Source organism: Mobula birostris, chromosome 8 (assembly GCF_030028105.1).
Source record: "Mobula birostris isolate sMobBir1 chromosome 8, sMobBir1.hap1, whole genome shotgun sequence".
Lineage (NCBI taxonomy): Eukaryota > Metazoa > Chordata > Chondrichthyes > Myliobatiformes > Myliobatidae > Mobula > Mobula birostris.
Genome location: NC_092377.1, coordinates 164,462,962 through 164,475,790, shown reverse-complemented (window position 1 = coordinate 164,475,790; position 12,829 = coordinate 164,462,962). Strand labels below are relative to the sequence as shown.

At 44.8% G+C, this 12,829-nt stretch overlaps 1 protein-coding gene across 1 annotated transcript in view; it reads left to right on the top strand.

Moving 5' to 3' along the window:
• The first annotated feature begins 3,097 nt into the window (after window positions 1–3,097).
• LOC140202350 (prominin-2-like) overlaps window positions 3,098–12,829 on the top strand; it is a 95,689-nt gene continuing 85,957 nt past the window's right edge. The window contains exons 1-2 of the mRNA XM_072267262.1: window positions 3,098–3,168; window positions 9,825–10,101. Coding sequence (XP_072123363.1) covers window positions 9,873–10,101 — 229 coding nt within the window. The 5' untranslated portion in view covers window positions 3,098–3,168; window positions 9,825–9,872. The remainder of the gene's footprint in view (window positions 3,169–9,824; window positions 10,102–12,829) is intronic.

Below are 12,829 nucleotides of genomic sequence, written 5' to 3'. Positions count from 1 at the left end.
AATCTTTCCCACTCTGCCACTCTAAAACGACAGAACCCCAGAATATAGAGCTGCTAGTCCTGCCCCTCTTGCAACCAAGTGTCAATAATGGCTCAATATCATAATTCTCATTGTTGATCCATGCCCTGAGCTCATCTGTCTTTCCTACATACTTCTTACATTGAAATATATACAGCTCAGGACACTCGTCACTCCATGGTTGAGGGGTAATAACTCCTCCTGAACCTGGTGGTGTGGGACCTGATGGTTGTAAGATAATAGCTCCTCCTGAACCTGGTGGTGTGGGACCTGATGGTTAAGGGGTAATAACTGTTCCTGAACCTGGTGGTGTGGGACCTGATGGTTGAGGGGTAATAACTGTTCCTGAACCTGGTGGTGTGGGACCTGATGGTTGAGGGGTAATTACTGTTCCTGAACCTGGTGTTGTGGAACCTGATGGTTGAGGGGTAATAACTGTTCCTGAACCTGGTGGTGTGGGACCTGATGGCTAAGGGGTAATAACTGTTCCTGCACCTGGTGGTGTGGGACCTGATGGTTGAGGGGTAATAACTGTTCCTGAACCTGGTGGTGTGGGACCTGATGGTTGAAGGATAATAACTGTTCCTGAACCTGGTGGTGTGGGACCTGATGGTTGAGGGGTAATAACCGTTCCTGAACCTGGTGGTGTGGGACCTGATGTTTGAGGGGTAATAACTGTTCCTGAACCTGGTGGTATGGGACCTGATGGTTGAAGGATAATAACTGTTCCTGAACCTGGTGGTATGGGACCTGATGGTTGTAGGGTATCTCCTGCCTAATGGTGGTACAAGAAGAGAGTAGGGCCTGGATGGTGGGGTCCTTGATGATGGATCTTGCTTGCTTGTGGCAGCACTGTTGTAGATGTGTTCAGTGGTGGGGAGATCTCCACAGTTTCTGGAAGGATTGCCAGGATCTTGAAGAAATACCAGATTAATAATATCTGCAAACACATAAGGAAGTTCAAATCCTAGTCTATGGGAGTCAAAGATGAGCGGGACTCAGGATGTCTAGTGTTTATGGTATTCTGTGTGAATATGGAGCAGTGTAAATTGGCCGGATGGGGGATCACGATGGAAATCCGGATTAAGGAGCACAGGAGGTGTATCCAATGGGGTTACCCAGGGAAGTTGGCAGTAGCAGAACACGACGTTCTTAACGGTCATAGGATAGTCCTTGATGGCACAAAACTCGTCTGGGTTGGCCACCTGGGCCAGGTGCATTCCGTAGGTTCACCCTCCTGAAGGAGGCTCTCACAGCAGCCTCAGAGACTGGAATCACAGGGTTGGTGGGGGCTGTGAGGATTCGTGAAGGTACCTCCATGTTCTGTCGGCCAATGCGGGCGTAAGAAGCATTGACCTCATCTTGGAGTGAAACCTTGTTGTCGTACCTGTTGCTTGGTTTTGCTTTATAGGAGGTGACGGTACTCAAGCCCTGTCACGGGTGTTGAGCGTCCTTCCGTGATTCAAGCTTGGTCCGGACTCGCTACTGGGCATGTGAGAGACTTTCCGGAGGTTGTACCTGGGCCCCTTGTGTTGCCAGCAATCTGGTCGTCAGCAGCTTGAGGATTTCTTGGTTCATCTTGGGCTTCTGGTTGGGGAAGACTCCAAATGCTTTTGTGGGGATGCACTCACCCACAAGTGTCTTTATAAAATCTGTGACAGCTGTGGCATATTCACTTAGATCCTCTGGTGAGTCCTTGAACAAGGCCCAGTTCACCGACTCGAAGCAATCCCATTCTGCAGGAAGGATCGAGCCACATCTGCGGGAGGAGAGGAATTGTGGACGTTTCTGGTTGAAGATGTGAAAATGGGTTTAAGAGATGAATTGTGGGATCTGTAACATAGTGGACTTCCACTGATAAATAGGTATTTCAAAGGTTGGGGGTTTGAATCACACCAGAGTCAGGACTCTCAATTTAACTAGCAAGGAGATAGAGAATCTGGAATTCATGCCACAGAAGGTGGTGGAGGCCAAATCATTGGGTACATTTAAAGTAGAGGTTGATAGATTCTTGACTGGTAAGGGCATTGGAGGTTACAAGGAGAAAGCAAGAGAATGGGGTAGAACAGGAAAATAAATCAGCTATGATAGAACAGCAGAGTGGATTTGATGGGCCGAATGGCCTAATTATGCTTGTTGACTGCTTATTTGGTTCCACAGATGCTGCCTGATCTGTTCAGTCCCTCCAACACTTCCATGTGTGTTGCTCAGGATTTCCAGCATCTGCAGAATCACTTAGTCCTAGAGGACAACAGCACAAAAACAGGCCCTTTGGCCCATCTAGTCTTTGCCAAACCATTATTCTGCCTTGTCCCATCGACCCGCACCTGGACCACAGCCCTCCATACCCCCCCCCCCCCGTCCATGTACTTACCCAAAATTCTCTTAAATGTTGAAATTGACCCTGCAGCTACCACTGGCAGCTTGTTCCACACTCTCAGCACCTCTGGGTGAAGAAGGTGCCCATTTAAACATTTCACCCATATCTTCTAGTCTTATTCATCCTCAGTGGAAAAAGCCTGCTTGCATTGCACCCCTCATAATTTTCTATACTGCACCTCTATCAAATTTCCCCTCATTCTCCTACACTCCGTGGAATAAAGTCATAAACGATCTTATAAATCAGAAGATAATAATCCTGTATTTATAATTTGTTCCTGCATCTTATGGTGCCAACACACAGGTTACGGTGGAGAGAAGGTTGCAAGCTATAAAAAGTAGCTGAGTTTAATTGAAGTTGATTTGAATGGTATGATATTGTTGTTTCAGTAGCTCTCTGTTCTCAATTGGCTCTGCATCTTAAGGCTTGTATTACTGCCTGAAGTCATGTTGCAGAACAAGTTAGAAACAGTTTCCAGGATTATGACTAAACAGTAAATGGCACAAAAATTAAAGAACGACAAAACCGCACCCTTCGGACGGTGATGTTAATGGAACAGGTGACCGCATCCTTATTTAAAACTTTTCTTGATGTAGTTTGTTTCTATCCGAACTTGTCCCACCTTGAAACACAACGTGAACCTGTCCGACAGGTTTCTGCTATCCTGTGCTGATATTTCTCAGCTCTCTCCGGGCCAGGAAGCTGTTATTAACAGCGATCGGCAGAGGCAGCCAAACCTTGAGTCGAGACTGCTTCAGAACATCAGTCAGGTAATAACGGCTTTTGCCTTTCATGGGACTTCGTATTTTCTTAATGCTTCTGTGGTTACTGTTTAGGAGTGCGGTCAGTTTACTGCCCCAGTCTGTGTACGTAGGAAGGCGTGGGTGCTGTGAGATGGGGCACAGAGTGATCTTAAACAGTGAGCGTCTGTGCTTTGGTATGAGACCAAGTTTCTAGAAATGCATGACTGATTGCATCTCTGGGTGGTGTGGAGGGGACTCTGCAGAGGGAGGCAAATTTAGCCAGCTCATTCATGAGCATTAGCCTCCACAGCAGCAAGGATATCTTCAAAAGGCGATATCTCCAGAGAGCGCCATCCATCATTAAGGCCCCCCCCGCAAGTCAGGAATGCCTTCTCATTGCTACCATCAGAGAGTAGGTACAGGGTTCTGAAAACATCCTAGGAACAGCTTTTTCTGCTCTGCCATCAGATTTCTGAATGGACGATGAACACTACCACATTATTTTTTGTTCCCTTTTTACACTATTAATTATCTTATATATTATATGCATATGTAGATAGATGATTTTATATATACAGTATGTGTCTATGTATATGTATATATATGTGTGTGTGTATGTAAATATGTGAATATATACACATATCTGTGTGAGAGCCTCCATTGGTTAGAGTTGACCGTGGATGTTGTGTCCTAGCTGTCTAGATACACAAGCCAGGGTAGTACGATGTGGAGAGCGAGCCGTTGCCCATGTAGTAAGCTCCCCCTCGCCACGCATCTGACGAGCCTAAAGGAGCGGTAGAGACCGAAACAGTTCGGTACCAGCGGCGTCACAAGAGTTGCCAGTCAGCATTGAACTCAATGTAGGACTGCCTCTTTCCCTCTGGGTTTACTCTGGCAGCCTTCCCCATGAGCGGGTATAGCCGCAAGGCAGCGGAGGTTTGAGATCAGAGTTTTCCTTCTCCTGGATAAGCTGCCAACCACGGCTGACGAGCCCCATCTGCCTGAAGCGACTGGTTTTTGGGGGCCAGTAACCGGCCTTTGCCCCTTCTCCTGTCAGTGGAAATAACTCCACTGGGCTTAGTAGCTAAGCCACACGTGAAGGCCAGGAGCTGGACTTGGTTGTCAGAGGCTATTTGAGACGCACGCCATTGGGAGCATTTAATAGGTAGTGGGAGCTTGTCCCCGTTACCAGCCCCGGCTTTAACAACCTCAAGAAACCATATACAACCATACACGTGTGTGTGTGTGTGTGTGTGTGTGTGTGTGTGTGTATGCACACATTGTAGATATTTCTCAGTATAATTTATAGTAATTTTTAATGTATTACACTGTATCACTGCCAGAAAAAAATTCACACATATGTTAGTGATAATAAATCTGATTCTGAATCATCGATTTTCTGGATTCTGTCCATGAAATTCTTGGGAATATTCAATCTGTTATCTGTCAGTCTGGAATTCTGCATTTGCTAACTTGTATGTTTATGCAGGACTTTTCTTCCCAGACATTCAGCCTGTTTTATGCAAGCTTTTAATCTTCTTCCCTCGTCTAACTTTGGAAGGAATAAAAAAGGTGGTTACTGTGGGATTCTGGGTGGTGGACGTGGAGCTTTGACGTGTGAGCTCAGGCGTTTGTTACTGTGTCGTATGACATTAAATCACTCAACGTAAAATCGTCTATTTTCTTCTGAACAAGCCCCGATGAAGGGTCTCGACAGAAACGTGAACTCCTCATTCCTCTCCGTACATCTGTAGATCTGCTGAGTTCCTCCAGCATTTCACACTAATTTCTTCTGCCTTGCAAATGCTATTCATCTCAGCCCCTCCCTATAGAAGTGCCTTTCAGACACTCACTGCTGTTTGACTGAAGCAGCTGCCTCTCAGTTCCCTGCTCAACCTGACAGTGACAAGGCTCAGTTACACCCTTCGCCATGGGAGTAAACACTTTCTGTTGGATGTTATTCAAAAACATTTTTAAATTGAAATACTTCTTTAAGGCAGTCCTCAGCCTTCATTTCTTGAGGGAAAAGAGCTTTCTGAATCTGTTTTTAATGTAGTTCTTGTAAATTGTCCTTACAACCTTATCCATTGTCTCCATTTCCTTTTATATAGTATAGCAGCATGAATCGTCCATGTGTTCTCTAACTAAGATTTGAAACTGGGTTGACGTCACCCCTACTGTGGGGTGGCTTAGTTACACATTGTAGAGGGTCCAGAGGAGATTTGTGAGAATCATCCTGGGAATGAAAGGGTTAATGTACCAGGATAGCTCTGGGCCTCTACTTGCTGGAGTTTAAAATAATGACGGGTCATCTCATGGAAACCTATTGACTATTGAAGGGACTAGACAGAGTAGACATGGAGAGGATGTTTCCTACAGTGGGGAAGTCTAGGACCAGAGGGCACAGCCTCAGAATAGAACAGAGATGAGGAAGAGATGATAGAATCAGAGATGATAGAAAGGACAGGCAGGAGATGAGGCATAATCACAGCCAGTGGGATGAGTTACAGGGCAATAAAGGCATGGTACAGTTGAAACAGAAAGCAACAAATAGTGGACTGAAAGTGTTATATTTGAATGCACGCAGCATAAGAAATAAAATGGACGATCTTGAAACTCAGCTACAGATTGGCAAGTGTGGCGTTGTGGCCATCTCTGAAACTTGGCTTAAAGATGGCTGCCATTGGGAGCTGAACGTCCAAGGATATACGGTGTATCGGAAAGATAGGTTAGTAAGCAGAGGGGGTGGTGTGGCCCTGTGTATAAGAAATAATATTAAATCATTAGAAAGGGATGACATAGGATCAGAAGGTGTGGCGTCTCTATGGGTTGAGTTAAGAAATGGCAAGGGTAAAAGGATCCTAATGGCAGTAGTATACAGGCCTCCAAACAGCAGCTGGGATGTGGATTACAAATTACAGCAGGAGATAGAAAAGGCCTGTCAGAAGGGTAATGTCATGGTAATCATTGGGGTTTTAACATGAAAGTGGATTGGGAAAACCAGGCCAGTACTGGGCCTCAAGAGAGAGAATTTGTAGAATGTCTAAGGGATGGTTTTTTAGAACAGCTTGTTATTGAGCCCACAAGGGGATCGGCTGTGCTGGATTGGGTGTTGTCCAATGATCCGGAGGTGATAAAAGAGCTTAACGTTAAGGAACCCTCAGTGATCACAATATGATCGAGTTCATTTTGAAATTTGAGAAGGAGAAACTAAATTCCATTGTGTCGGTATTTCGGTGGAATAAAGGAAATTACAATGGCATGAGAGGGGAACTGGCAAAAGATGACTGGAAAGTGACACTAGCAGGAAGAACAGCAGAGCAGCAATGGCTGGAGTTTCTGTGAAAAATGAGGGAAGTGCAAGACAGATATATTCCAAATAAGAAGAAATTTTCGAATGGAAGGACACTATTGTGGCTGATAAATGAAGTCAGAGCCAAAGTACAAGCAAAAGAGAGGGCATACAAGGAAGCTAAAGCTAGTGGGAAGATAGAGGATTGGAAAGCTTTTAAAAACTTGCAGAAGGAAACTAAGAAGGTGATTAGGAAGGAAAAGATGAATTATGGAAGGAAATTGGCGATTAATATCAAAGAAGATACTAAAAGCTTTTTTAAATACAGTATATAAAGGATAGAAGAGAGTTGAGGGTAGATATAGGACCAATAGAAAGTGACTCTGGAGATATTATAATGAGAGATGCAGAGATGGCAGAGGAACTGAATGTGTATCTTGCATCAGTCTCCACAGTGGAAGACATCTGCAGTATACCAGACATTCAGGAGTGTCAGAGAAGTGAAGTAGGTGCAGTAAAAATTACGACTGAGAAGGTGCTCAGGAAACTTAATGGTCTGAGGGTGGATAAATCTCCTGGACCCGATGGAATGCACCCTCGGGTTCTGAAGGAAGTAGCTGGAGAGATTGCAGAGGCATTAACAATGATCTTTCAAGAATTTATAGACTCTGGCATTGTACTGGATGACTGGAAAATTGCAAATGTTACTCCCCCATTTAAGAAGGATGGGAGGCAGCAGAAAGGAAACTATAGACCTGTCACTCTTCCTTCAGTTAGTCCTGATGAAGGGTCTCGGCCTGAAATGTCGACTGCACCTCTTCCTACAGATGCTACCTGGCCTGCTGCGTTCACCAGCAACTTTGATGTGTGTAGCCTGACATCAGTGGTTGGGAGGTCGTTGGAATTGATTATTAAGGCTGAGATTACAGAGTACCTGGAGGCACATGACAGGATAGCCAAAGCCAGCATGGTTTCCTGAAAGGAAATTCCTTCCTGACTAACCTACTGCAATTTTTTGAGGAAATTACAAGCAGGGTAGACAAAGGAGGTGCAGTAGATGTGGTGTGCTTGGATTTTCAGAAGGCCTTTGACAAGGTGCCGTACAGCAGGCTGCTTAGCAAGATAAGAGCCCATGGAATTACAGCGAAGTTACTACTATGGGTGGAGCATTGGCTGATTGGCAGAAAACAGAGAGTGGAAATAAAGGGATCCTATTCTGACTGGCTGCCGGTTACCAGTGGAGTTCCACAGGGGTTGGTGTTGGGACCGCTGCTTTTTACAATGGAAGTCAATGATTTGGACTATGGGATTAATGGATTTGTGGCTAAGTTTGCCAATGATACGAAGATAGGTGGAGGGGCCGGTAGTGTTGAGGAAACAGAGAGCCTGCAGAGAGACTTAGAAAGTTTAGGGGAATGGGCAAAGAAGTGCCAAATGAAATACAATGTTGGAAAGTGTATGGTCATGCACTTTGGTGGAAAAAATAAATGGGCAGACTATTATTTAGATGGGGTGAGAATTCAAAATGCAGAGATGCAAAGGGCCTTGGGAGTCTTTGTGCAAGACACCCTAAAGGTTACCCTCCAGGTTGAGTCAGTTGTGAAGGAGGCGAATGTAATGTTGGCATTCATTTCTGGAGTATAGAATACAAGAACAGGGATGTGATGTTGAGGCTCTATAAGGCACTCGTGAGTCCACACTTGGAGTATTGTGTGCAGTTTTGGGCTCCTTATTTTAGAAAGGATATACTGACATTGGAGACCGTTCAGAGAAGATTCACGAGAATGATTCCAGGAATGAAAGGGTTACTGTATGAAGAACGTCTGGAAGCTTTTGGGCTCTATTCCCTGGAGTTCAGGAGAATAAGGAGAGATCTCATACAAACATTCCGAGTGTTAAAAGGCCTGAACAAATTAGATATGGCAAAGTTATTTCCCATGGTAGGGGAGTCTAGAACAAGAGGGCAAGACTTCAGGATCGAAGGACGTCCATTTAGAACAGAGATGTTGAGAAATTACTTTAGTGAGAGGGTGGTAAATCTATGGAATTTGTTGCCACGAGTGGCTGTGGAGGCCAAGTCATTGGGTGCGTTTAAGGCAGAGGTAGGTGGATTCTAGGGTATGGGGAGAAAACAGGGGAGTGGGGATGACTGGAAGAATTGAATCAGTCCATGATCGAATGGTGGAGCAGACTCGATGGGCCAAATGGCATACTTCTGCTCCTATATCTGATGGTCTTATGCCTTGTAAGGCATGAAAATGGCCGTCGCAGGCCTCTCATGGTCTGAGTCGACGTTCCCTCCCCTCCCTTATGGTTAACAGAACCACCGCGTCCCAGTTCCAGTGACCCGGGTTGAACCCTTGTCTCGGGTTCTGTCTGTGTGGTGTCTGTATGTTTTCCTCGTGCCCGCATGGGCTTCTCTCAGATGTGCCAGCTTCCTCCCTTGTCCTAGGGACATCTTGTGTGTATTGTCACTGACTTATGTTATGAATTTTTGTTTTGTTTTTGGAGCAGCAGTACAGTGCAATATATAAAAAATGACTATAAGTTACAAAGAAATGCAAGATATCTATATTTTATGTAAATAAAAAATACATGCAGTGGCACTTTATTTATTACAAGAGTGAGCCCCCATGTGTTTTTCGGTGGCTGTAGCCCACCCACTTCAAGGTTCAACATGTTGTGTGTTCAGAGATGCTCTTCTGCACACCACTGTTGTAACATGTTGTTATTTCAGTTACTGTCACCTTCCTGTCAGCTTGAACCAGTCAGCCCGAAACGTCGACTGTACTCTTTTCCATAGATGCTGCCTGTCCTGCTGAGGTCCTCCAGCATTTTGTGTGTTTTGCTCGGATTTCCAGCATCTGCAGAATTTCTCTTGCTGGCCATTCTCCTCTGACCTCTCTCATTAACAAGGCATTTTCACTCTCAGAACTGACACTCACTGGATGTTTTTGTTTGTTTTTCATACCATTCTGTGTAATCTCTAGAGACTGTTGTGTGTGAAAACCCCAGGAGATCAGCAGTTTCTGAGATACTCAATCCACCCTGTCTGGCACCAACTATTTCATCGCTAAAGTCACTTAGATCACATTTCTTCCCCCATTCTGATGTTTGATTTGAACATCAACTGAACTTCTGAACCATGCCTGCATATTTTTACGCTCTGACTTGCTGCCACTTGATTGGCTAATTAGTTATTTGCATTAGTAAGTAGGCGTGCAGATGTATCTAATAAAGTGGCCACTGAGTTTATATTTCCATAAAATATACTTATAATTTATAAATTGTCAGCTGAGTCATACAGTTCTGAGCTCGGTGGCTATAAAAGTAAGTTTATGACCAACAGTTGGCTTGATGAGGAATTAATTTGAACTTGCTTGTTTCCAAGGATCACAGCAGGCGCATTACTCCAAGGTTGAACTGAAGGGCAGATCTTATGGGACTCCACAGAAGGAGAATGGACTTCCTCCTCATCATCATGGCTGCGATTTTCCTCAGTCCTCATCCAATTGCCTCCCAGGACTGTGTGGCAAACACTCTTCTGTTTTCAAATCTGTCGCAACTCAACTTCAACAGGCTGGACGGAGATGCTGGCACAATCGAGCCTTTGTATAACATGGTGAATCTATACTTGGATGCAGTGCAGCCAAATGAATTTCCAACAGGTGAGACTCGATGCAGCCACTGCTTTGTGTCTTCCTCTGTAGAATCTCTTGGGTTAAGTACTAAATAGGTCACAGAACAATAGACTCCTGAGTCTTGCAGAATTATTATCACTGACATACACTGAGTGGCCACTTTATTAGCTACACCTGTACACCTGCTCATTGTATCTAATCATCCAATCACGTGGCAGCAACTCAACGCATAAAAGCATGCAAACATGATCAAGGGGTTCAGTTGTTGTTCAGACATCAGAATGGGGGACCAAGAGTGAAATATGTGACTTTGACCCAGGAATGCTTGTTGGTGCCAGATGGGGTGGTTTGAGTATCTCAGAAACTGCTCATCTCCTGGGATTTTCATGCACAACAGTCTGTAGAGTTTACAGAAAATGGTGTGAAAACAAGAAACATCCAGTGAGCAGCAGTTCTGTGGGTGAAAACACCTTGTTAATGAGAGAGGTCAGAGGAGAAGGGCCAGACTGGTTCAAGCTGACGGGAAGGTGGCAGTAACTCAAATAACCACAAATACAACAGTGGTGTGCAGAAGAGCATCTCTGAATGCACAACATATTGAACCTTGAAGAGGATGGGCTACAGCAGCAGAAGACCACAAACATACACTCACTGACCACTTTATGAGGTGCAGGATGTAAATAATATTGTGATCAATGAGTATAATTCTTTATTTGTTATAGTTATTAAGTGTTGTTGTTGGGTGTAGTGTCCTAACCAATGCGTGGGAATGGGAATGTATGTGTAGAATAAAGTTGATCCTTGATCCTTGAGCTTTTCAGAGGTTTCCCTCTGACGGGGTAAATGTTATGCAAACCCTCATGCCTGACACGGGCTATTGCAGGTGTTGTGTGTTACACATTGTCCCTGGCTGGAGGAAATGTTGAAAGGTGTCACGGTGAATGATAGACCACTAAGGAGAGCGGCAGAAAAGAGGGATCTGGGAATACAAATCCGTAATTCCTTTCTCTATCGATCCACTCATTTATGGAGATACAGCATGGAAAAGGCCTTTTGAGCCGCACAGCCAGGCAATCCTCGCCTAATCGGTATACAATGAACAAAATTAACCCACTGTGGGAGGACACCCACGCGGTCACGGGGAGAACATACAAACTCCTTACAGGCAGGAGTGGGAACTGAACCTGGGTCACTGGTACTATAAAGCGTTGTGCTAACCACTATGTCACCGTTATTACCCCTCTCAACCCCATTCTCCTGCCTTCTCCCTGTAATCTTAGATGTCTTGATTAATCAAGAACCTATCAAACTCTACTTTAAATATACCCAATGACTTGGCCTCCATAGCCATCTGTGGTAATGAATTCCACAGACTCAGCACTGTCTGACTGAAGAAATTCCTCTTCATCTCTGATCTAAAGGGACATCCTTCTATTGTGAGGCTGTGTCCTCTGGTCCTGGACTCTCCCACTATTGAAAATATACTCTCCACGTCCACTCTTTTCAATATTTGATAGGTTTCCCCTCATTCTTCTAAACTCAAGTGTATACAGGCCCAGAACTCAAATGCCCCCTCATATGTTAACCCTTGCAGTCCCAGAATCGTTCAGGTGAACCTTGGGCCGAGACTCTTCACGAGGGCTGGAAAGGAAGGGGAGAAGTCAGATTAAGACTTACTACCTGCCAGCTTGCACTCCTCCCCCTCGCCACACCTTCTTATTCTGGCCTCTGCTCCCTTCCTTTCCCGTCCTGAAGAAGGGTCTCGGCCTGAAAGGCTGATTGTTTATTCCTCTCCATGGATGCTGCCTGACCTGCTGAGCTCCTCCAGCATTTTGCAAGTTGCTCTGGATGTCCAGCATCTGCAGAATCTCTTGTGTTTCTAATCTCATCAAGACTATAGGGGAACAATAGGGAAGGATACACTTTTATAAGGTACCGATCACCTGCCAGATTATACTCCTTTACCTCCCCCCACCTTATTCTGGCTTCTTCCCCATCATTGCCTGATTTTATCATGGGGATGGTGGGATGGAGATATGTCTCTACCAAAGGAGGTGTAAGATATTCCTTCCCTCTGCTAGCCTGCAGGTCACCCTTGGGCAAGGTGGAGCACCTGCTTAGCCCCTGATCAGGATCATGAGAAGCCATGGGAGCAGGTGGTGGATGGTCGTATGAGCAGCCGGTGCAGATCACAAGTCCTGGTTATGTGACCACTGATGCCAGCCAGACAATCTCTGAAGAGTAAAAGCCAAAGAGAAGGCATAGAATAGAACACAAATTAGTGGGAAGTTAGAGGACTGGGGAGCTTTTAAAAACCAGCAGAAGGCAACTAAAAAAGTTATTAAGAGGGAAAAGATGGAATATGAAAGTAAGCTAGCCAGTAATATTAAAGAGGATACCAAAAGTTTCTTTTGATACATAAAGTGCAAAAGAAAGGCAAGAGTAGATATTGTACCGCTGGAAAACTATGCTGGAGAGGGAGTAATGGGGGATAAGGAAATGACAAATGAACTGAATAAGTATTTTGCACTAGCCTTCACTGTGGAAGACACTAGCAGTATGGTGGAAGTTCAAGGGTTCTGAAAGAGATGGCTGAAGAGATTGTGGAGGTATTAGTAATGATCTTTCAAGAATCAATTGATTCCAGCATGGTTCCAGAGGAACGGAAAATTGCAAATGTCACTCCACTCTTCAAGAAGGGAGAGAGGCAGAAGAAAGGAAATTGTAGGTCAGTGGTTGGGAAGCTGTTGGGATC